This window comes from Podarcis filfolensis (assembly GCF_964270895.1).
Source record: "Podarcis filfolensis genome assembly, chromosome: 7".
Lineage (NCBI taxonomy): Eukaryota > Metazoa > Chordata > Lepidosauria > Squamata > Lacertidae > Podarcis > Podarcis filfolensis.
In genome coordinates this window covers 21,636,153-21,660,825 of record NC_139603.1, presented here as the reverse complement: position 1 = coordinate 21,660,825, position 24,673 = coordinate 21,636,153, and the positions used below count along the sequence as shown (strand labels likewise).

The following is a 24,673-nucleotide window of genomic DNA, read 5'->3' as shown; positions in this document are numbered from 1 at the left end:
CACCCACATTCAGGAAAAAATAACTGCCTAACAGTTCAAGCCGGATAAGCAAACACAATCAGCATATGTTACGCTGTGTGGATTGTATAATACTGTAAAGTATGCAAACATGACTAAATTAATACTCTTCAGTGATCTCTAATTAAAGTCTTTGTGGTCTTTTTCTTTAACTCTGTGTATACATCCACATTCTTGTTTGCTATTGTCCCAACCTGCATTTTTTTAGACAAAACATAACAGGATGCACAGATTTCGACACTTTCAGCAAACCATAAAATTCAACATGCAGAGAACCTCATTATAAGTGTTGTTGTTTTTTACCTCTCCATAGCACATTGTACTTTGATTTCTAAACAGGAATGCTAGTAGTATAACATCATTTACAGTGTAGCTTCTTATGTGCAAGAATCAATATGCATATTTATTTTTAAATAGTCCCCATGAGACTGTGGATTCATCGAGAACATGAACCGTTAGACTACACAATCTTCTTTTAATAACAAGAGGATTTACAGGTTTAAGCTAACAACAGAAGGGGTCCCCGGTTGAAATAGCAATTCTCTGAAGCAGGAAACACAACAGCTACTGGTTATATAGTATAAAGCATCTAATATCTATGATTGCTAGGGTTTCCTAAACTTGGATCTCCAGCTGTTTTTGGACCACCACTCCCATCATCCCTAGCTAGCAGAACCAATGGTCAGGGATTATGGGAATTGTGGTCCAAAAACAACTGGAGACCCACCATTGCTGTCCAAACCTGTGAGAGAAGACTGTGCTTAAGCTGGGAAACAGTCCATTGAGGTAGCATTATTATAAAATATCTCTGTGCATGTTAATTCTCAAAAGAATATACTTCTCAAAATAATTAACCATATGCTCACGCTACAGTAATCAAACACAGCTTCTCTCTGTGTTACGGTTTTGAAGACACGTGTAGGCAGTGCTTTTTTCCTGGGGGGATGCAGGGGTACGCCTACCCCTAAACATTTTGTGAATCTATGTTCGACCTCATTGAGGGGCAGTATTTCAATATGAATAGGAAAATGAGAGTACCCCTAAACATTTTTTTAGAAAAAGTAATAGCATGTACTGTATTTTTTGCTCTATAAGACGCACCCGACCATAAGATGCACCTAGTTTTAGAAGAGAACAAGAAAAAAATATTCTCTCCCTCTCTGCGCAACGCCCCTTCAGCAAAGCTTCAGGAGAAGCAGAGTCCCTTCCATTTCTCCTCCCGCTTCGCTGAAGGGGTGCTGCACAGCTTTCCCTCTCCAGTGAAGCACCTCTCCAGTGCAGCGCCTCTCCAGTGAAGCGAAGCAAGGAGAGCAAGAGGGGTCGGTGCACACTGATCCCTTTTGCTCTCCTGGCTTCAGGGATAGCCACCCGAAGCATCCGGAGCGCAGCGGGAGCGCTCTCGCTGCACTCCGGAGGCTTCGCGTTGCTTTCGCTGAAGCCATGGAGCCTGCATTCGCTCCATAAGACACACACACATTTCCCCTTACTTTCTAGGAGGGGAAAAGTGTGTCTTATAGAGCAAAAAGTATGGTAGGTATCTTTTCTTCAAACAAGCCAGGAAATCACAATGCACACATCGACAACGTATTCACATCAGGTAATTAAATCAAAAATCAGCTTCCAGCAGAATATAAAAACATAATAAAACATCAAGCGTTAAAAACTTTCCAACACAGGGCTACCTTCTGATGTCCTCTAAAAATTGTGTAGTTCTTTATCTCCTTGGCATCTGATAGGAGACGTTCTACAGGGAGGGTGCTACAGCTGAGAAGGCCCTCTGCCTGGTTCCCTGTAACTTCACTTCTCACAGTGAGGGAACCGCCAGAAGACCCTTGGAAGTGGACCACAGTGTCCGGGCTGAATGATGGGGGGTGGAGATGCTCCTTTAGATATACTGGGCCTAGGATGTTTAGGGCTTTAAAGGTCAGCACCAATACTTTGAATTTCCATGAGGACCCTAGTTAATAGTGGTGGAAAGGCTCTATCCTTCCCTCCCCGCCTGTGATCCTGATGAGAAGGGTTAAATCTTCCTCATACTACAGTCCCAATGGAAAATGGGGTGGGGGGGCACACATATTTTTTAAAAAAATCCCTGACATGGTTGTCATCCATGCTAGGTATGGCTAACCTGTAGGCCTCTAAATGCTGTTGGTCTACAACATCCATCAAAACCTGCCAGCATGGCCAATGGTCAAGGGTGATAGAAGTTGCAGTTCAGCATAATCTGCAAGTTAGCTACCCATGCCCTCAGCAACTGTATTACAAAGAGTTGTCATGCACAGCCATCTTTATTTTGATTAGACTATATTTGTAAGACAGTGTTTTCAAGCACTGATCTGTGAAACACAGGGATTTGATGGAAACTTATTAGGAGCTTCTGTGTGAGAGAATCATTAACTGGTCCAGAAAGAACAAACTTGCCCTGCAAACTGAGCCGCAGGAAAATGTTGCATTTTCATTCACTTTGTTCAATTGTGAGGCCTACATTTTGTATAAGAATTTGCAGCCTTGAAGATGAATCAGAATCCTCAGCAGCTCATTACATTTCTGGGGCAGATGCACTTTGGCCCATAAATCAATTTAGGAATGGTTCCCCGAAGACAGCCAAGTCTGAAAACAACTTAGGTTGTACATTTGGACTATTTCTTTTAAAAGTTGTTCTTAAATTCACCCAAACTTTTTATCTATTTCACAGATCGTTTGAAAAAAGAATACAACATTATTTGCTCGGGGGTTTTTTCTGGCTAAAGCAAGAGACGTATTGAGCCTAGCGGACTCTTTGCAGAAGGAGCAAACGATGAGAACTAGCTACTGCTTGTCATTTCTAATCTGGACTTGTATGATTCACGAAGTCCACACTTCACCATCGCCGAAAAGGACTAACATGTATTTGCAAACTGAACGGATAATGGGCTTGTCTAAGGACCACGGAAAAGCACTTCATCGAACCAAGCGAGGATGGATGTGGAATCAGTTTTTTTTACTGGAAGAATACACCGGTCCAGATACTCAGTATGTAGGCAAGGTAAGCACTGTGATCAAAAAACGATTTGATGAGATGACAGAATTCTAGAATAAATGTAATAGATTTTTTGTTTCTCAGCAGCAGCATTGAAGCAAGGCAGATTGAATGTAGCTTTCTAGCGTAGGGAGAAAAGGAATTTACACCTCTGTTTATGGAAAGTTGCTTGATTTTTGGAAGAAGAGGCATTCCCCAAAGAGGAGGGGGAAATGCTCCTCTGCTAAAGGTAAAGGGACCCCTGACCATTAGGTCCAGTCGTGACCGACTCTAGGGTTGCAGAGCTCATCTCGCTTTATTAGCCGAGGGAGCCGGCGTACAGCTTCCGGGTCATGTGGCCAGCATGACTAAGCCGCTTCTGGCAAACCAGAGCAGCGCACGGAAACGCCGTTTACCTTCCCGCCGGAGCGGTACCTATTTATCTACTTGCACTTTGACATGCTTTCGAACTGCTAGGTTGGCAGGAGCAGGGACTGAGCAACGGGAGCTCACCCCGTCGCGGGGATTCGAACCGCTGACCTTCTGACCATAGTGACATTTTTGTAGGAGAGGACTATAACAGTCACAAACCTTTCCATGATTATAAAGAACAACCACACCAATTAGATTCTGAGCAAGCGGATGCTTAATTGAAGCACAGTATAGAATAAATTCTTCTCCATGCAAAAGAGAGAGAGAGAGAGAGAGAGAGAGAAATCGTTTTATGAAAAAACAGGAAAAGCTTAATCATGTTTTGAGAAAAGAAAAAGGATAGGTAAAAAATTTAATTGTGTATGGAATGATAATTGAGTATCCATGAGATAAGTGACAAATAGTAATTAACAACAGTATAATTTGAACACAATTATGAACAAGATGATAAACAATGTAACAAGATATAAAATAATGCCAAGATATAAATCCTTCTCCGTCAGGAGGGTGGATCACATGATCTTCCTGAGTTGGTGCTACATGTAGCATGGGGTGGGGGCGGGGTAAAATGGATCTTCCTATAGTTCTCATAAGAAATCCCTGTCCCCCCTTGTAGCTCAGCAAAGCACACATGTTGGTGCAATGTGTGCAAAGAGCCTAACTGCATAAAACCCCATGCAGCCCCAAACCAAACAATCAACATCCAACATTAAACCTGAGAAGCAGTTTGCAGACCTTCCAAGTGCCCCTGTTTTCCAGGGACAGTCCCAGATTTACAGAAGTTATCCCAGTTTTTGGTTTGATCCTGGAATGTCCTGCTTTTCCTTAGGGCATCCCTATTTTCATTGGGGAAATGTTGGATGGTATGTCCCTATTTTCATCAGGACCTGAGCCAAGGAGATAAGTACTTATCCAACCTTTAGAATACATCTGAAGGCAGCCCTGTATAGGGAAGGTTTAATGTTTTATTATGTTTTTATATATGTTGGAAGCCACCTAGAGTGGCTGGGGCAACCCAGTCAGATGGGTGGGGTATAAATAAAATCATTGTTATTTTTAGAGAATAGAATGTCCCTATTTTCATCAGAGAAATGTTGGAGGGCATGTGTTTGGTCCTATACGAAGTGAAATTTACATTTGTGGACATCCAGTAGCCTCAGGGATGTGATACATATATGTGGTGGGTGGGGCAGGAAAATATGATCTTGCCTTCACTCCAAGTAGTAGCCTCTACCAGTGGCATCTGCTGCCCACTGGGAATGGTAGGGAGAGACAGAACCAATGACAGGGAGAGCCAACTACTTCTACTTTTGTCCCCATCCTCGCTGAGTTCTACAAGGGCAATATTGATTCTAAGGAGGAGAAGGGTTGCCATATGTCCTCTTTTTCCAGGACATGTCCTCTTTTTCATAGATAGATTCGTCATAGTTATCCATAGTCAAAAGCAGAAGTTTTTTGCTCTTCAAAATATGGCAAGCCTAAGAAAGAAGGCAGGGCAGGTTGTGAGATATGAGCTTCCAAAATGCTAAGTAAAAGGGTAATACACACAGGGGCTGCATCATTCTAAGAAATAATATTTTGAGGTAATATACATTGCTCCTGAAGCAGTTGTGTAAGTTGGCACAGTTAATAGCAGTCTTTTTGTACTTTAGTCTGTTTGGAGTAAGCTCAGCAGTTATAGTTTATAACGAGAAGAATTTAAATTTTAAAATAGTTAGAAAAAAATAGAATATGCAGCCGGAATGAGAAACTTTAGGGAAGCATGGAAGGATGGAGGCGAAGTTGATGGAATAGAATTATGGATTGATGTAATCAATGTATCTTTTTTATTTTGTTTCTTCCTTTTCTTTCACTTTCTTCTTTTATTTTTCAGTTCTGTATATTGTACGCTTATAAATTTATAATTTTTTTAAAGAGTCTTTTTGTGTTGTCAGAGCAGCTGAGTGTAGGTCTGTTCAGTTCTGCTGCTGCCTGCCTCATAGTTAGTCAGAGTCTGTAAGAGTTTTAGTCTTAATGATAAATTTATGTAATACATTAGTAAGCTAAGTAATACCTGCCTGCCTTGTACATATATATTTAATCGAACAAGTGCAAGGGCGCTGCGAGTTAAAGTTATTGTTATTTAAACTTTAAAATGGTTTTTATAGGAGGGAAAAGGGATAAAATAGAAGGGTTAAACAACCCAGCCTCAAGTTTCCGCATAAGCTCTGTTAATGGGAATTAAATATAATTGCTAAATAAACTAATATGTATTAAGCTTTGCAAGTGTGAAACTGAAAAGATAACAATAAGCTAATTTATTTTCCCTAATTAAAACCTACGGTATGTCCCATGCAGGTAAGGGCTGACTAAGGGCAGAGTGAGTTTGATGGGTCAGAGTCTCATTTGCCCTAATGGATCAACCGCTATTGGATTCTTCTCAGTGAGAAGATATTACAAACCAGCTGCATATGAACAAACTGGGGCAAATGACAGTACAGTGGTACCTCGGGTTATGTACTTAATTCGTTCCGGAGGTCCGTTCTTAACCTGAAACTGTTCTTAACCTGAAGCACCACTTTAGCTAATGGGGTCTCCTGCTGCTGCCGTGCCACCGGAGCAAGATTTCTGTTCTTATCCTGAAGCAAAGTTCTTAACCTGAAGCACTATTTCTGGGTTAGCAGAGTCTGTAACCTGAAGCGTATGTAACCTGAAGCATATGTAACCCGAGCTACCACTGTATCTTCATTCAGAAACTATGTTCATCATACAGTGTAGCCTGATCTTTATTAACTGTTGCAACATGGTGCTCACTGCCACATGAAGGAGGCAGGAGGGACCCAGGACCAAGGTGTGCAAGCCCTTATATAGACTTTTGAACTGCCCACCCTGGAGCCCAAGACCACCCTTCCATACATCATATGTACATCAGAGAAGGGGCGGACTACAACAGAAATCTGAGTGCATTGTTTTTATCCTGTCTGCCAGGTTGCCTGATTGGATTACCTGGGCATCCTGGCCACTCTTTTGTTATGATAACTACTCAGTTCCTGAATCCAGGTCACAGGCTCACCCTATTCATATCTTAACTGTGCTCTTGAGACAGAATTTGTGAGCAAAGAGACAATGGAGAAGCTCCCCATTTCCTTCGACCTTGCAAAGAAATATTTGAGGTCAATTTGGAAGAGACAAATGGTCTCAGGACTTTTTCTGTGAGTCTCAGACATGTGGTCTATACATATATGTATGTGCTTGCTTGGTACATTTATGAACATTTACTATATATATATGAGACCTTAATATTCTTATAACATTACTATACCATTAGCCCAGTTCATGTCTCATTCAGATGTTACCCACCATACTGAGAGAAGGTACAACAACCATGTAGGAATCAGACCTTGGGGGCATGTAAGAAGTATGCCAACCCTAAAGCCTTTAAGCAAAACAAGATATTTGAAAAAATAATAATTTGAAAACCAAGCCCAGGCATTGTAATTCATAGTTGTTCACCTTTCTGTTAATCAGCCTGGGGAGACAGAAAATGGGTTTTTCCATTTTCCACCTAAAAAATGTTGCATGTGTTACATTTTTGCTTCTGCCCTTGTTGTTGTTGTTTGCTTTTCATTCTCCAAAGCACACATTTCCTTCTAGACCTCAGTGCTTGGTCCCTTTGATTAAGCTGTAGTTCAAGTTAGGGATGTTTTCAAAATTCCTCATTGACCTTGGAATTCCAAATCACATGGTCTTGTTTCCAAGTGTAAACGATGCGTCAGGCATCCCCCTTTTAACCACCTTTTGTTTACACATTATCTACAAAGTGCTGTGTGCAGACAAACTTTCGCACGGCTTTCAGTTCATTAGCATCTTCCCCCTACAAAACACACACATTGCCAAAGTGCACGTGTGCATTGACAAAAAAAAAATGATATTGATAAGATCGCATTGTTAGTTGCATCAATACACTTTTTTCTTGGTGTTTTACTATTTGCAGGAGTGCATGGGTACACTAGTGAAACATCACTCACTCACACGCAGACAGACTGTGCGATAAATTGCCATATTGTTGAATACCGGTAGTATTGAAATAACATTGTGATAAGTGTTTCAACAAGGCAATATATCGGTGAACAAAAGGTGGAGACTTAACAGCTTCCCAAGGGGTAGCTCAGCTGAACGGATAATTTGCAGATAATTTGCAGGCACCCTGTCTCCTGTTTTGTTTGTTCTGTTCCTCCTTCCTCCTAACGGATAAGAAATGATGATAAGCCCTCACACAAACCAGCAAACTCTTTCAGCTTCAGCAATATCTTTCCACTTAAAGAGCACGGCTAATTATGTATAGCCTGCTAACAATCCAGGAGGGACACCCACCCCCCTGCAATATGGCAAGACAATCAAAGATCCAGTGGCAAAGTAAACAAAGAACATAATCAAAGAATTGGAAAGTAATTCATTTTTCCCTCACACTGGTGTTTGTTGGTTCCCCCTAAATAGTTTTCCTCCATATTAAAAAGGAAGGTTTTAAATAAATAAATAAATAAATAAATTTTTAAAAAAAAAATTTTTTGCTTGCTTGTCCTCCCTCCCGCCCTGGTGATATATTGTGATGTTGAAAATCAGATATCACACGCACACTCGTATCCTGATGCAACCATATGTATAACCACATTATGCATGTGATTCCACCAGAATTTATTTCATATAGTGTTTTACCAATACACCCATGGACTTCTACACATTTACTAAAATGTGAAGCAAAAATAATCTTGAAGCAACTATATGATTATGTGAATGAATTAAAGAACACTGAAAGCTATGGAAAATTCTACAAACCCCAGTTCTGGGATTAAATTTTCATTTTAGAAAATTTGCTAATTAACCCAGAACTCAGGGACTGTGGAATGCAGAGTGACCCACAGAACAATGGATAAATAGATTGGGCTGGTCTAAATGGCAGGCACTGATGATGCCTGTCCCTCACATCAGAAGACAACGAATGATCAACTGACCTCTATTTTGCAGGCTGTTTCTAACAAATGTTCCCAAATGCCAATCTTTTATTAAATGGGAAGTACCAAAGAGTCATTTATTGAGTTCCTTTGGTTTAGCTAGTACTAGAGCAAAGGTTGTTCAGAAACCTCTTCTGTAGCTTTAGCTTGTGGACCATTTTTGTTTTAATGATATTTTACCTTTGCTCTCTGGAAGGAGAAAGCTGTTTTCTAGGTATCTTCAAAACAAAAAAAAATTTTTTCTTTCCAGTAGCACCTTAAAGACCAACTAAGTTACCGGTAGTTCTTGGTATGAGCTTTCGTGTGCATGCACACTTCGTCAGATACTAGTGCATGCACACGAAAGCTCATACCAAGAACTAACTTAGTTGGTCTTTAAGGTGCTACTGGAAAGAAAAAAAAAAATTTTGTTTTGACTATGGCAGACCAACACGGCTACCTATCTGTAACTGGTTCTAGGTATCTTGCTATTGAAGACCTGTTTCATATGTGCCCATTTTATTTGGGTCCTCCCCTCCAGTTTCAAATGTGTGATATTTTGCTTATTTAACTTTCTGCAATGGTATGTGGCTAATAGCAATAAAAATGAACTGCATTTACTTTCCTGGAAGGGAATTTTGAAGAGACAGAAGAGTTATACACCTGAGGGCAATTGTCAGGGCTGATATTAATATTCTTTTGGAAGCCGCCCAGAGTGGCTGGGGTAACCCAGCCAGATGGGCGGGGTATAAATAATAAATTATTATTATTATTATTATTATTGGCATTGCAATCCAGCAACATTGGAAGGGAACCAGCTCATCCACCCCTATGCTAGATCAAGACTCCTCAAATATCCACAAGTATTTCTTAATGCAATGCAGGGAAGCAAGGAACACAAAAATGCATGACTTATCCCCACTCCCAGGATTATGCAGTGCCTTTTTGCTCTTCCACTTCATTGCAACAAATTGTATTTTGCTTATAGAGGAAATAAAGAAAGCCCAACAACTTTTATGTGCTATAATACTGTTGAAAGTTTGGTTGGCTTCATCTGTGTAAATAAGTGGTGATAGAAGAATGACAATGTTCCTTAATGACTGATGATGATTCACCCAAATCGGCAATTTAGCAGCAGGGTTTTTCCCTCAGACCAATGGTGAGCATCACATGCGGTAGTGTGAGAGAGGAAAACATCAGCTTGAATGGAGAGAAACGATAGTGTGTGTTGTGTTGTGTTGTGTTGTGTGTGCACACACAATGTCTCTAGCAATATACGTGCAGAATAGGTGAGAGTGACTGCACACGTTCTCTTGTGGGATCTGCTGAAGAAGTGCTTACTTGCTTTCAGTTCATTCTGCTTTTATATTTGTAAATACAGTGGTACCTCAGGTTACATACGCTTCAGGTTACATATGCTTCAGGTTACAGACTCCGCTAACCCAGAAATAGTACCTCGGGTTAAGAACTTTGCTTCGGGATGAGAACAGAGATCGTGCTCCGGCAGCGCAGCAGCAGCGGGAGGCCCATTAGCTAAAGTGGTGCTTCAGGTTAAGAACAGTTTCAGGTTAAGAACGGACCTCCGGAACGAATTAAGTACTTAACCCGAGGTACCACTGTGGAGCAAACATTGCAAAGATGCCATATGATTCCCATCAGGGGAGCCAGCTATAGGGGGCGGAAGGTGCTTCAGCCCCCTAAATATTGGTGGGCAGAGGGCTGAGCCCCCCCCATACTGAGGGGGCCGAAATCCCCTGACACTGGTTTCCTCCACGTGCCCCAGCCCAGGAGCAGGACAGGGGCTGGGACAAGTGAGGGCAAATGAGGCCCTCCAGGTGTCCTGTCTCCACCCAGCACATGCTGGGTGCACACTGAGCGGCGTTACATGATGTGTCACACTACATGGCTGGGCTCCCTCAATGTGGGATGCAAGTTGGTGCCCCTGACTCCAGTGTTGTCTAATCCAAAAGGAATCTAAAAACGATGGTCATGACCCTGGATCTTCTTGCTCTGTGGCAGCACATAACAATATATGCCGTACTTTTCCATGTATAAGACTAGATTTATTTTACTCAAAAATAAGGTTTAAAATAAATTCAAGGTTAAAAATAAGGGACGCGGGTGGCGATGTGGGTTAAACCACAGAGCCTAGGACTTGCCGATCAGAAGGTTGGCGGTTCAAATCCCCGCAACGGGGTGAGCTCCCGTTGCTCGGTCCCTGCTCCTGCCAACCTAGCAGTTCGAAAGCATATCAAAGGGCAAGTAGATAAATAGGTACCGCTCCAGCGGGAAGGTAAACAGTGTTTCCGTGCACTGCTCTGGTTTGCCAGAAGCGGCTTAGTGATGCTGGCCACATGACCCGGAAGCTGTACGCCGACTCCCTTGGCCAGTAAAGCGAGATGAGTGCCGCAACCCCAGAGTTGGCCACGACTGGACCTAATGATCAGGGGTCCCTTTACCTTTACCTTTCAGGTTTAAGGTTTACCTTTACCTTTAAGGTTTAAAAACTGGGGGTGTCTTATACATGGGTAGTGGGTAGGGTGACTGGTGATCGGTTGCAGCCGCAAGCTGCAGATTGTCATTGGCAATATGTAGTGTGATTGGTGGCTGCAGCAAAGGTTTCTTTGTACTGGCTGTGGAAAATGGGTGAGTCAACAGCTGCTGAGGATTGGATGTCGCTGCAGCAGTTGTGCTTGCTGTTTACTTCCACTATTGGCAATAGGGCAGATGCTTGTAGCAGACATCAGCGATTGCAACCATCAGGTTAGTGATTAACTGTATTGGGCCATTTTCTGAAATAGGAGTCCCCCAAAATAGGGGGTGTCTTATTCAAGGGGGTGTGTTATACATAAAAAAGTATGGTACTTCTGCCTCCTGTATGTTTTTGCTGCATCAGCAGCACTGAAGTGACCTCTCCAGGGCACAAGCCTGGGCAGTTTGTATCAAAGACCTAGCTGTCCAGAAAACAAGACCCCGCTCTTGGTCTCTCTGATTTGGAAACACAACAATATATCTGGCATCAACTTGGCTGCAGGGGTTGCTGGAAGGAGGCATACAAGATGTAATCCAACTCTGGATTTGTGTAGGGCTTACTTCGTGGCTTCTGCTGCTCCCGAAGTTGTCCTGCAAGGCAACGGATATATATTTTCCCTCAGGTTTTACTCCTGAAGCCTTTCCCATGAATGAGCATAGCTGCAAAGCAGTGGTGGTTTAAGGTCAGAGATTTGCTTCTCCTAGATGGGCTGCCTTCCCAGGTTAACAAGCCCCATCTGCCTCTCGTTTCCCTCCACAACATGTGTAGAAACTGCCTTCTTGGCTGTTGGACCCACTATTGGTCTCGTCTGCTCAGTGTACTGGACCCTGTCTTTGTGTGCAAGTGGTAGACAAATCCCTAACTCACCAAGGATTTAAGACTCATCAGTTACCCTCACCTGGTTTAGCCAGCCAGTCAAAGCCATTTCCTGCAGTGCCGACATGGTTGCATGATGTCAGGGACCGTGCTGAGGAGGGCGGACTGAGGAAGAATGGTGGGAGCCACCCCCTCGCCCTGATCCTGAATCATCCCAGGAACAGGAAGACAGTATAGATTTGGAAGAGTGGTTTGCAGAGGGGTATAGTTCAGAAGGGAAAAGCTGGGAAATAATGGATGGGGAACAGCTAGGAGAAGAAAGACTGGGAGAGAGGAGAGTAACAGATTCACTGTCTCTGGAAAGCATTAATCAGCTCTCCCCAAGGTAAAGAAGAGCTGAGAAAGTGGCAGAACAGAAAGCACAATGGGTACAAGGTCAGGTTACAAGACGTAGGAGTGACATAGATTTAATAGGGATGGAGGGAGGGAGTTAACCTTCAATGGGAGCACCGCCATTTCTAGGTAGACATGTTCTTTTCTCTCTCACTGATTAAAGAATCTAACTGGTAAGACATTCCTTTCATTTGATCTTCTTACTGCCACGGGGGAGGAAGCTACTTCCCCAAAGCCTGACACATGGTGACAGATTCTAGGAGACACAGGTAAGAGCTGAGTGCAGAGCAAGGACCAAAGGGGGATGAGCTACCCCAGAAGAAACATGGCGTGTTCCCCTACCAGATGTTCTGACCGTTCCCTAACACCCCTAACACCCCATATACAGTGTTATTTTTATGGTGAGATGCTGGAATTCACCATGAATGTATCTTTCATGATGCCCACCTGAGAGGTTCTGGAGCTGAGCTTTGGCTGAAAAAAAAGCCCTGCCCATATATACTCTGCGGATCAAGCTTGATACGTAGCTGTCTGAAAATGCATGCCACACAAAATGCATAGCTATTAAACATGGCATGTTATGCACTGTCCTTGCCCCATGTAACAACTTACAACATAGGCTATCATCATGGTATCATGACATCCCAAACTTTCTCACCACCATCAGCCCATAATACGGCTCAGGGAGAGAGCAGTCTGGAGAAATACAAGTTCTGCAGCAGTCACACATGTTTAGAAGAACACCTGGTTTCACTCTCAGTGAGCCTCCCTGACTACATTGCAAAATCAGCAAAAGTATTGAAGCTATTATGGTGGCATATTATTTGCCAGTCCAATGCAAATCAGGTAATGGGAAGCTTGCAAGAGCAAATACATAACTGCCTTTGCAAAACCTTCTTCAGATGGTGCTTATTTTTTTTCCAGTGACTTGCTTGTCTAAGTAAGGCCTTCTGTTTCATCACCTTGAAGAGGGAAAAGAAACACTGTCAACAAGCAATTGTCACAAACATCTTTACAAATGCCTGGTACTTCTGATGTTGCTCTTTTACTGAGGATAGTTTTTGCAAGAAATGCTATGGCAAAATTGAAAGACAAGTGCAGTTCATTCTCAATAGTAAAGAGCAAAATGCTATTATGTGTTTATCCATCTATGTGTGTTGATCTGTGTCACTTTCACATACACTAAGTCCCTAAGCCTATTCCACTCTACACTCCTTTTCTATAGTTCTCTCTCTCTCTCTCTCTCTCTCTCTCTCTCTCTCTCTCTCTCTGTCTCTCTCTCTCATGAACATGCATACATATATACAGACAAACTCCAAAATGTGCATTTAAATACCTGTTTCAACACATGCTTTAAATAGATTCTCTCTTAAAACATGCATTTCCTCTTAAAATGCACATTTTTAAATGTTTTTGATGGGGTTTTTTTTAATAAAAACCCCAAACTGCACTGAAATGTTTGGGAACTGCACACCCTCCAAGTGTCATGCGGTTAAACAGAGGGCCAAATCCTGATTTCAGTTGCACTTTTTAGACCAAAGATGTTGGCAATGGAGCCAGAACAAGAGCATTTCAAACATTTCAGAAGTTTTATTTCCAAATATTTCCTTGGGCAGGTGGGATGAAGCAAAATCTACATGAAAAATTGGACTTAATTGGAGGGGAAATAAATATATGTGTCATTTTGAGAAGGGAGCATGCTGTTTACCTAGCCAGGTGGCCAAAGGTTTTGCATTTCTTCTTGAATTTCAGAAAAGCCCTATGCTTGAGATGGCTCCACAACTTCTTCCAGCTGTATTTCCTTATGAGAGTAAGTAATCCAAGTGCCAATATTAACACCCTGCTCCAAATAGGGGATTAAGATAGAGCAGAGGTACCCAAATTTATTTGGCCTACCTCCCCCTTTTTAGGGGGAAAAATTAATCAGCACCGCCTGAAAATCTACCTTTTTAAAGCAAACAAACAGAAAAATGCAGTGACAAACTTGCTTTATGTATCTATATTTCTACATATGTCCTACAACATAGTAAAGAAAGATTTTGCAAATAAGACAGCTTGAAGCTTGAAATTATAGAAAATTTATTAAAATAATTTCATACATATTGCCTGTTTATAATATTGTATTGTAAGCATGAATTTTCCTTCTGATGCAAGCTGGCCTTCCGCACTATGCACAACATGCTCGCCTGCCAACACTTGCTTGTTAAGACCTGTCAGCCTACTTGACCACTGATCACTGAACTTGCACTTTGTGCGTTTATTTGGAAAATAAGCACTATGACTTTAACTCTGTTACATTGGCAAGTGTCATTACACAGCAGATGAAACACGTATGAATGGTTCTTATTCAAAAAATTTCTTCTTTATGCTTCCACCACCACCACTGGATCGTTCCAGTGCCCCCCAGGGAAATTCTGAGAGCGATAGTGGCTGCCCCAAGGCCACCCAGTGACTTTTTGATAGTGGCAAGAATCCTTTCTCCCTGGCTCACAGTTCCAAGACCAGCTCCAAATTTGAGATACCCTTGGTGTCAGGATGCTGTCAGTGGCTCCCAGCTGGTTGCCCAGGAAAGTATAAAGACAAGGAAAAGCTTATTACTATCCTTTTTCATTTCAGTCTTTACAGAGAGAGGCTATAGAACCCAGCCTCTTGGATAATACTGTTGTCTCCACCCCACTTCTCTCTCACTTCCTCATTCGTCATTCTCATCATCTCCTCTACAGCTGCCCTCTGTCTTTGAGCTCTTTGCTCTCCTATTTTTAAGGCTCACCGGGTTCTGAGAGATGGAGGGCCTGGAATGCTTTCTAATGGCAACGTGTCAGCCAGATGTTGTTCTGACTCTCCCATGATTTCTGAACTTTTCCCCTCATCTGCCTCTGAGCTGCTACCTCCCACAAAACCCTGTTGTAAATCTATACTGTCTTCTTGTTCTCCTCCCTGGAAGGATCAGGATGGGTAGGTGGTCTCCACCGTTCCTCCTCTGCCCAGTCCCTGACAATTAGTTTTCTTTAACAGTGGAAGCAGATTTTCAGATTATACACAGCTCTTCTTCAGGCTTTGATTATGAGAGCAACAAATAAACATCCAGTAGTCTAGATAGAAACAACTGGGTAGTCAGGCTGATGGTTACTTGGCTACTGAAGTTTACTGGCCATTGCTGTTGGCATGAAGATAGTCTAGGTTGAATGCAAACATGACATTCTGATGTCATGTGTGATGTCACAAAGAGGATATGCTTTAAGTCTTGGTAAAGCCAGAAACAGTTAACAGTCAGACTGCATCTCAGCATTGTCAAGATGGATCTCCATAACAGGTATATTAACTTTTACTATTGGGGAAAAGTTTTAGATTGCCAGTTTGTAACCCATCAAATTGAGGCCAATAGATATACGTTCACAACCCTGTACCCATCAAATTATCATCTTTATGTGTGACTTTGGGACTGATTCATACAACCACATTTCCTTTCTCCATTCTATAGCATCTTTTTATCTGTATTTGAAAAAACAACAACCAAGAAGTAGAAGATAAAGAACCAAGAATATGTGTCTTTGAGCTCTTTGCTCTCCTATTTTTAAGGCTCTCTGGGTCAGGATGGGGAGGTGGTCTCCACTATTCATCCTCTGCCCAGTCCCTGACACTTGGCAAAGTATCCTCTCATGGGACTCTTTCTCTTTTGGTGGGCCCAAGCCTGTCTCCCTTGAGAAGCAACAGCACTGCAGAGAAGCATGAGGTGGTACAGAACTGTGTTTTGTTTTATTTTTTACTTCTCAGAACGATACTACATCAGAGGCAGTGTAGGAAATTAAAATGGTATCTCTAAACCACCCAGAATGGAGGCGGGCAGGGCTGGCAGCAGTGCAACAGTGAGGTCCCAGCTGAGGAACTAGGGTCACAGGTCATGGCGTTAACCACTATGCTGCAACAGCTTTGCAAAGGGAAGTCAGCCTATGAATAAGGCCAAAGGCAATTGTAGTGTGGAGCAGTCAAATTAAGATATCTCGGGATCTTTATGGTTTTATATGTTGAACTTGGTGACCATGAAATATAATAACAAGAAGAAGAAGAAGAAGAAGAAGAAGAAGAAGAAGAAGAAGAAGAGTTTGGACTTGATATCCCGCCTTTCACTCCCCTTCAGGAGTCTCAAAGCGGCTAACAATCTCCTTTCCCTTCCTCCCCCACAACAAACACTCTGTGAGGTGAGTGAGGCTGAGAGACTTCAGAGAAGTGTGACTGGCCCAAGGTCACCCAGCAGCTGCATGTGGAGGAGCGGAGACGCGAACCCGGTTCCCCAGATTAGGTGACTACCGCTCTTAACCACTACACCACCACCACCACAACAACAACAATAATAATAATAATAATAATAATTTATTATTTATACCCCGCCCATCTGGCTGAGTTTCCCCAGCCACTCTGGGCGGCTCGCAATCAAAAGTTAAAAACAATACAGCGTTAAATATTAAAAACTTCCCTGAACAGGGCTGCCTTCAGATGTCTTTTAAAGATAGGATAGCTGCTTATTTCCTTCACATCTGAAGGGAGGGTGTTCCACAGAGTGGGCGCCACTACCGAGAAGGCCCTCTGTCTGATTCCCTGTAACCTCACTTCTCGCAATGAGGGAACCGCCAGAAGGCCCTCAGCGCTGGATCTCAGTGTCTGGGCTGAACGATGGTGGAGACGCTCCTTCAGGTATACTGGACCGAGGCTGTTTAGGGTTTTAAAGGTCAGCACCAACACTTTGAACTGTGCTCGTAAACGTACTGAATTACCAAAGCTGAATGCAGGACCTTTTCAAATACATTATGTGGAAGAAAATGGAGTGGCTTTTTATTATTATTAATGCTGTAGCTTTCTACATTTTTATTTACTGACCTCAGCAAGCAATCCTGTTTGAAACAGCTTCCAACTATGTTGCGCCTGGAAGACTTTATCAGTTAAAAGAATTATCTTTCAGAACTTCATCAGTGCAACTTGATTAGTATTGAAACCATCCTACGGAGCTATTTAAAATGTTTCATACACAGGAGTAAGTCATAAAAATGATGCCTTACTGATAACAGCTATTTGATTCCTTTGACAGTTTACAAATGAATGTGGATTTTCTCCTGTTTCAAATTAGCATTTGTGATGGATAAACACTATAGAGCACCGGGTGGTAAAATGCCTTTAAAAGCTCTCATTTTCCCTGGGAGGGAACCTGTGATCATATGACCAAATTAGAAACTGAAAGAGAGAAGAAATGTACATGAATTTACCAGGAAGGATTTTTATCACATTTTTCATGAAAATTAAAATGCTGGCACATATCAATAGAAGCCACAAGACACAGAAAATAGACCAAGAGGTGATGCCCATGCCTTTAACCATTCTCCAAAACCATGTGAGCATCTCCTATGCAGCTGGGAGAACATTTAAATGACCCAAGCACATGGGCATTTGTTTTACGGGGTTCTTTCCCACTAATGAACTCCTCCTTCATTTCCTAATAATGCAACAGTACCTCTGGATTGGGGTGTTTAGCATGGCCCCCTCTATTGTGTGCTTCAAGCACTGCATCCTACACATGGCAGCTCTGTTTACACTGCAAAACTGATTGTGGGTGAGCAGTGATGCACAAAATCCTTGTTTCCAGAGCAGTCCCACTGACTTGGAAGGAGATTGAGAAGTTAATGGAAGCTTTAGCCTTTAAGGACCAGGGAATTTAATGTGCCCTTGAAAAAGTTGTTTGGACATTTAGAATTTAACTTTCTGAAAGGAGAGAAAGGAGAGGCAAAGGTCCGTTAGCTTTAAATCAATGTCAAATAATATGATAGAAACAGACAAAGTAGCGACTCTCTTAAACCTTCTGCCCTTGCACTCCAAATCTGCTCCCAGAAGCTATAATTTTACCAGATGGGCCAACAGCAGATACTAACAGCTTCAAGGCCTAACTTGAAAGGACTGGACTTTTAAGTATTTGGACTAGTTCAGCTCCAGGTTCATTGTCATGCTTGACACCGTTGCCCTTTCCCTCAGATTTCATGAAAACAGTCAAAGGCTATTTTATTTCAGCTTGTTTTATCCCCACAACAACAAACTATTGAGTGGTACAAATGCTACTGGTTACTCTTTCAGAAAAATATACTTCTTGCTGTAGGTACTCCATTTACCAAGAAAGCAAAAAGGAGAGAGAGAGAGAGAGAGAGAGAGAGAGAGAGAGGCAGAGAGAGAGATTTCCATATGTCATGTTCTAGGTTCCCCTCACATGGCAGCTTTCACCACTTCCTGATCCTTATTTTCATGTAAATATTTATCACATTTTATATCCTAAACCTTCTCCAAGGAGCCTCAGGTGGATATGAATGAGGTTATTTCCATTTTCTCCTCGTAATAGCCCTGCAAGGTTGATTAGGCTGAGCTAGGTTATCAGCACTGTGTGGTGCTCTCTGAAAGGGAAAAGGACCTAGATTTCCCTCAGCACTGGGACAACTTCACAGTTTCTTGACCTGGGGAAATTTAAAATTGGAAAACATGAGAAGCTGGGCCATAAACAAAAGGTAGTAACTGATAGCATGAGTCTGTGCAGATATCTCTCCCGTGACTGGACTGCGCAATCTGCATGTCCCTCAGCAACCCCAAAATTCTGTGAGGAGGGCAGGGGGTTGGCAGAGGTTGTGTGAAAGTAGTTTCCAAGACCTAAAGTACTGAATCAGAGAATGCTTCCCATTCCAAAGAGTGTGGGCACACCTTTTGCTGTTTATGCGGCTAAAAGACCTGTGAGGAGAATGACGCATGAAACAGCATGCCCTCATAAAGGCAACATCCGTTACAAACCCAGATAAACTACTTACTAACTCCTGATTGGAAATTTAATCCTAATCGACCGTTATGCTTTTCTTTAGAGAAATCCTCCCCAACCCCCCGGCCCCTGACAGAATGAAATGCCAATATTCTATGCCTCTGGTGTTATTTCACAGTCAATGTAAGCTTACCCATCCATTAATAACTTTATACTTGGATAGATTTGAAAGCAAGAGTGGAATGTAAGACGGTCCAATTGTTGTTATCAGGGATGGCTCCTGCTGTTCTTGCCTTCAATCTCTGCTGGAGTTTTATATATATATATATTAGAAGCGTCTTTCAGGTGGGCCACAAGGATTCAACCCATAGAGTGGATGTCTAGAGCAATTCCTACTCTTACAGCTCCTCCACTTGATGAAATTTGTCAGACTCCCCAAAGGATGCACATGCGCAGTATATTATACATTTATTTATTTTTATTGTTTTCATTTAACATGTTATCCTGCTTAATAACATGTCCCTGTTTACTAAGGATAGTCTTTCTTTGCCCCCCCCCCCCATTTTTTGCTTCCTGAGGATGCATTTCTAAAATGATTTCGGTGAACATGTGCTAGAGATGGTTGAGCTTCAAATCCTTCCTGGGTCTCTGTAACAATAAAAATATCTGAAAGGGGTTGGAGTGCTAGATACATCTTGGCACCTGGCTATTAAATGACAGTGGGACGTGGGTGGTGCTGTGGTCTAAACCACTGAGCCTCTTGGGCTTGCTGATCAGAAGGTCAGTGGTTCGAATCCGCGCGATGGGGTGAGCTCTCATTGGTCCTGCCAACCAGGCAGTTCAAGAGCACGTCAGTGCAAGTAGATAAATAGGTGCCGCTGTGGCGGGAAGGTAAACTGTGTTTCTGTGGGCTCTGGTTTCCCTCATGGTGTTCCATTGTGCCAGAAGGGGTTTAGTCATGCTGGCCACATGACCCAGAAAGCTGTCTGTTGACAAACGTTGGCTCCCTCAGCCTGAAAATGAGAAAGTTCTGTCTTTAGCAGCCACAGTGATGGGAGGAGAGCTCAGCTCTGGTTGTTATTTCTCTCCATGATGGTCTTATCCTGGTTTTCCATCTGTGGAACGAAACTCACTTCACGCTACAGATGGCATTTTCGATAACAAAAAGGAGGAGATCTGTTACCACCACCACAAGCCAACACCAATTTTGAATCCAAGAGGAAAAGGAAAATTTGCTGCCATTCAGCCAACTATACTTTCCTATTAAAATGCAATGTGGTTAACAAGGGAAACTTCCCAGTAAGTACTCTGAAAAGTGAATGGCAGTATAAAGTCAAATGCATCCCCTTACCAAGAACTTCTAAACACACACACACACACACACAGAGAGAGAGAGAGAGAGAGAGAGAGAGAGAGAGAGAGTCATATGTGTTTGGTTATATTAAGCGGAAGAGAACTGCAGCCTCCACTGAGAAATTGAGAAGCATCCATAGCAAAATCATCTAAGGGCAATGGTAGGTGTATTTCCCTTCCAAGTGATTTCCCTCCCTGAGTGTGTCTCTCAAATTCCTCCCATATAAGTCATCATGGCTATTTATTCACATGGGGGGGTGGGGATAAGCACAACACTTTGAGGCAACGGTCCATAGAGAGGTAAGCTGCACACTGTCTAAGGCTTTGCTGCAATATAAAAATTCTTCCCAACATATATTTTGTCATTTCCTCAATACAGTGGTACCCCGGGTTAAGAACTTAATTCGTTCTGGAAGTCCGCTCTTAACCTGAAACTGTTCTTAACCCGAGGTACCATTTTAGCTAATGCGGTCTCCCATTGCTGCCGCGCCACCGCTGTGCGATTTCTGTTCTCATCCTTAAGCAAAGTTCTTTACCTGAGGTACTATTTCTGGGTTAGTGGCAGTGGCGTAGCGTGGGTTGTCAGCACCCGGGGCAAGGCAAGTAATTTGTGCCCCCTAACCCGTGGATTTGCGCCCCCTAACCCGTGGATTTGCCCTAACCCCAGATGTTGCGCCCGGTGCGGCCGGCCCCCCCTGCACCCCCATGCTACGCCACTGGTTAGTGGAGTCTGTAACCTGAAGCGTCTATAACCCAAGGTACCACTGTATTATATAAAACACAAAGTCTACTGCACGGCAATAATGCAGGCTGAGAAGTTTGCCTTTAGAACAGGACTGCCAACTTGACCCTGTGACCATGGGTGCCCGGCCCCTTCTTGGGGAATTTTGTGGGTGCTCAGACACCCATAGCCCCATGGAGTTGGCACCTATGCCTCAGAACTATTCAGTCCAGCAAGGGAGACGCACACATCGAAGCAGATTTCTATGAACAGAACAGCTAAATATATTTATCTCAATATGGACAGCCATGTGCTTCATGGATGAGTTCAGACATTGAGATGAACCCTTCCAAGACCAAGATTATTACTTTATTGCTAATATCTATCAACACAGATCTATTCAAGTTAAAACAGCTGATAACTATTTTGCAATATATTTAGATATAAATCACTTCTATCACCCTGACTGGTAAGAATCCTTAGCTCCACAATCTTTTAGAAATTTATGAAAATAATGAATGTTGCTATCTGCGTACGAATCCCCAGGTGCATAATTGTTTAGAAACTTGGAAATAATGAATGTGATCAGTTTAATAAGGGGGAATCCAATGGCAAGGTCCACTGGGATGAGCAGATTAGGATGCAGCAGATTTCTGGCATAGTTGTCTAATTCCTGGTTCAGTCAAAGCTACATTTGCTGAACCCAGTTTAGCTGGGTCAAGGACAGTGCAAGTCCAAAGAAGGAGCATTATGGAGGTGAGACCAGAGAAGAGGGATTTAAGATGGATCATAAACTCATCTAGCTCAGTCATGTGACCTGGCAATAAAACGTAGAACGTTATTGTAAACACTATTGCCATGTTCAGGCAGAGCAGCAGCAGCCCTAAAGCTGAACAGGGTTTGGATCTGCCGTAACTTTATGTTGGGTTAATTTACACCCGCTTGCTTTACACCAGCTCCTCGTGCAGAGGATTGCTCCCTAAGCAGACGTCTAACCTGGTAATGGGAAAATGAATGGTGCCATAACTCCAAATGTCACCACCGTATGACCACTTTGCCCACTGTTAAGGACTCTTGCCTGTTGTGGGCCCTTCATTGCTTCCTTAATAACATTCATCCTCATTTGCCAGAAAATGTTCACCTTGAGTCAATTTAAAGTGAACTCTCTCTCTGTGTTAATCTCTCCTCAGGTAAACATCAGAGGAATTTTGAGGAGAGTCAAGAGTTTTGATAAAATTGATCACTTTTCTTACAGGGTTTCCCCAGCTCTCGAAACATGAGAGCCTTTTGTCCTTTCTTCATCCTTTGAGGTAGAATTATGTGCATTAAGATGGCTCTGGAAATGGCAATTTCCTTTCATTTGCTGCAGTTGTAGAAATATGGCCCTGTACAAAACATTACCCAGGGCTGGCCTTGAGAGAAGTAAAACACTATTCTCTGGGACTCGTTTTAGTTTAATGTAGTTTGCCATTTTACTCTCTCCTAAAGTTCATATGAAATAAAATATGGCCATTCTTTCCGGAGCCTGAAATCTGAGCTTTTTTTTTCAGATTTGCTTAACAAATGTGAATGGCCCTAGTTACTTTATTTTTATTTTGTGGAGTGGGGTCTGATTAGGACTAGAAAAACTGTTCCTTGTTATATTATGGGTATTGTAAAGAACAACAAGATAGACTCATAGAGTCATAGAACTATAGAGTTGGAAGGAAAATGCATATAACTTAAGAAGAGTGAGGAAATCACTAAGCAGTCTTTGATGGTGCTCTTTATATAGTTTACTAAGGCTTAAATTATGAAACCACTTACCAACACATGGCTCCCTTGGAGCCAGCCAACTAAAAAAAGAAAGTAGTTAATTTGCAGCCTGCTTTCCAGTCAGTTCTGCTTCATCAAACCCTGACAAATACAGATCTGCAGCAGTGTCACTAAAACTCCTTATTTGCCATTCAGAATGCAAGTTATTGCTTGGTGTGCAACAAAATAATTCATTGGGTTCAGCTTTTGGCTCCAGCAGACTCTGAATTGCTGAATATAAAGTCTGAAAGCTTCATAACCAAAGTTGGATGGGAAGGTAACAACAAGGAGTTTCGGCAGCTTGACTTCACACAGAGTGTTTGTTTCCTACATTGGCTTCTCACATACCACGGAACACCGCTTCAGAGCCCAGGTTGTAGTAATGGGCTGAGGTGGGATTTCAGGGTGGGATTAAACAGGGGATAAGGTTTCATGCATGGGCACATGCACACATGTTGTCACCAGATGGGTTCATAACCATAAGGTTATTTAAGCTAGCATCTCCCGCCTTCTGACCACTTTGTGTTTCTGGCAACAAAATGAAGGAATGGGTTTCCCAAAATCCGCATTTTTCCTTCTCCAAGGGAGCATTTCTAAAATGCATTAACTTGAGCTGTTGAGCAAATGCATAACAGGGACCCAGCTGTACAAACAAAGCACTCTCCTTTATCAGTCTGTGCTGGCAATGTATGACCTTGACTGTTCTAGTGGAGCAGGGACGGCACGTCTGGGTCTTATCTTACATCCTGACCACAGTCTGATGCACAGACCTAGTCCGGGAACAGCGCCAGGAGAATTGGTGACCTTCTTACCCCAAGATAAGAGTGCCGTAACAGGAATACCCTTATATGGTCAAGAGTACAGGAAGAGGAACAGCCTTTTATGGTTAAAAGTACCGGAGCAGGAACATCTGTGATGTCAACCTGCATGTATAAGCTGATGTGGCTGGATTCCTGGGGAAGGGGGGAGAGGGTGCCTGGAGGATATATATACTGCATGAAATTTCTTATTTCTTTGGATTTGCTGTGAGCTGACCACGCAAGTGCCTTCTGCTATCTGGAGAGCAGAATAAAATCTTTCTCTGAACCAACCCTCTGTGTCATTTGACTTCCTTCCTCCCGTCCGGGAGCAACACTCACCCTACCAATTAGTAAAGTCCAACAAGGCTACAAAAATAAAGGCAATGCATTTTGAGTCACACAGAGTGACAGATTTGTGTGTAGTCTGGATACCTGCAATAACAATGTCAAGTTATTATGGGTCACAGTGTACATTAGGACAGTTCTTGGGGGAATCAGAATCAGAAAAGAAGGAGAATGGAGGAGTCGTCTTCACTGAAAGTTTTGATGAACCATCTCCATGAGGGACCTTTGTACCCCCTTGTGCATTATGGGAATGGATTCATTCATGACGAAGTGCCAGTTGAAAGCAGCCTTCTTGTAACATGTTACTGGTCATAGAATCGATAAAGGTAAAGGACCCCTGGATGGTTAAGTCCAGTCAAAGGAGATGATGGGGTTGCAGCGCTCATCTCCCTTTCAGGCCGAGGGAGCCGATGTTTGTCCACAGACAGCTTTCCAGGTCATGTGGCCTGCATGACTAAACCGCTTCTGCACAACAGAACACCGTGATGGAAACCAGAGCACATGGAAATGCCATTTACCTTCCCGCCACAGTGGTACCTATTTATCTACTTGCACTGGCATGCTTTTGAACAGGAGCTGCAACAGAGCAACAGGAGCTCACCCCATCATAGGGATTCAAGCCACCAAGCTTCTGATTGGCAAGCCCAAGAGACTCAGTGCTTGAGACCACAGCGCCACCCACATCCTGCTTATAGCATACATAGGGATGCCTCCACAGC

The 24,673-nt window shown here is 42.7% G+C and overlaps 1 protein-coding gene and 1 long non-coding RNA gene across 2 annotated transcripts in view; one reads left to right on the top strand and one right to left on the bottom strand.

Annotated features, from left to right (window-relative positions):
* The window catches only part of LOC310767285, a 28,468-nt gene extending 13,180 nt beyond the window's left edge, over positions 1-15,288 (bottom strand). The window contains exons 1-2 of the long non-coding RNA XR_014550840.1: positions 14,759-15,288; positions 13,869-13,961 (exon numbers count right to left, since the gene is read on the bottom strand). This is a non-coding gene — a long non-coding RNA (uncharacterized lncRNA). The remainder of the gene's footprint in view (positions 1-13,868; positions 13,962-14,758) is intronic.
* CDH9 (cadherin 9) overlaps positions 1-24,673 on the top strand; it is a 133,464-nt gene that overhangs the window by 45,691 nt on the left and 63,100 nt on the right. Inside the window, exon 2 of the mRNA XM_083623836.1 lies at positions 2,714-3,043. Coding sequence (XP_083479962.1) covers positions 2,816-3,043 — 228 coding nt within the window. The 5' untranslated portion in view covers positions 2,714-2,815. The remainder of the gene's footprint in view (positions 1-2,713; positions 3,044-24,673) is intronic.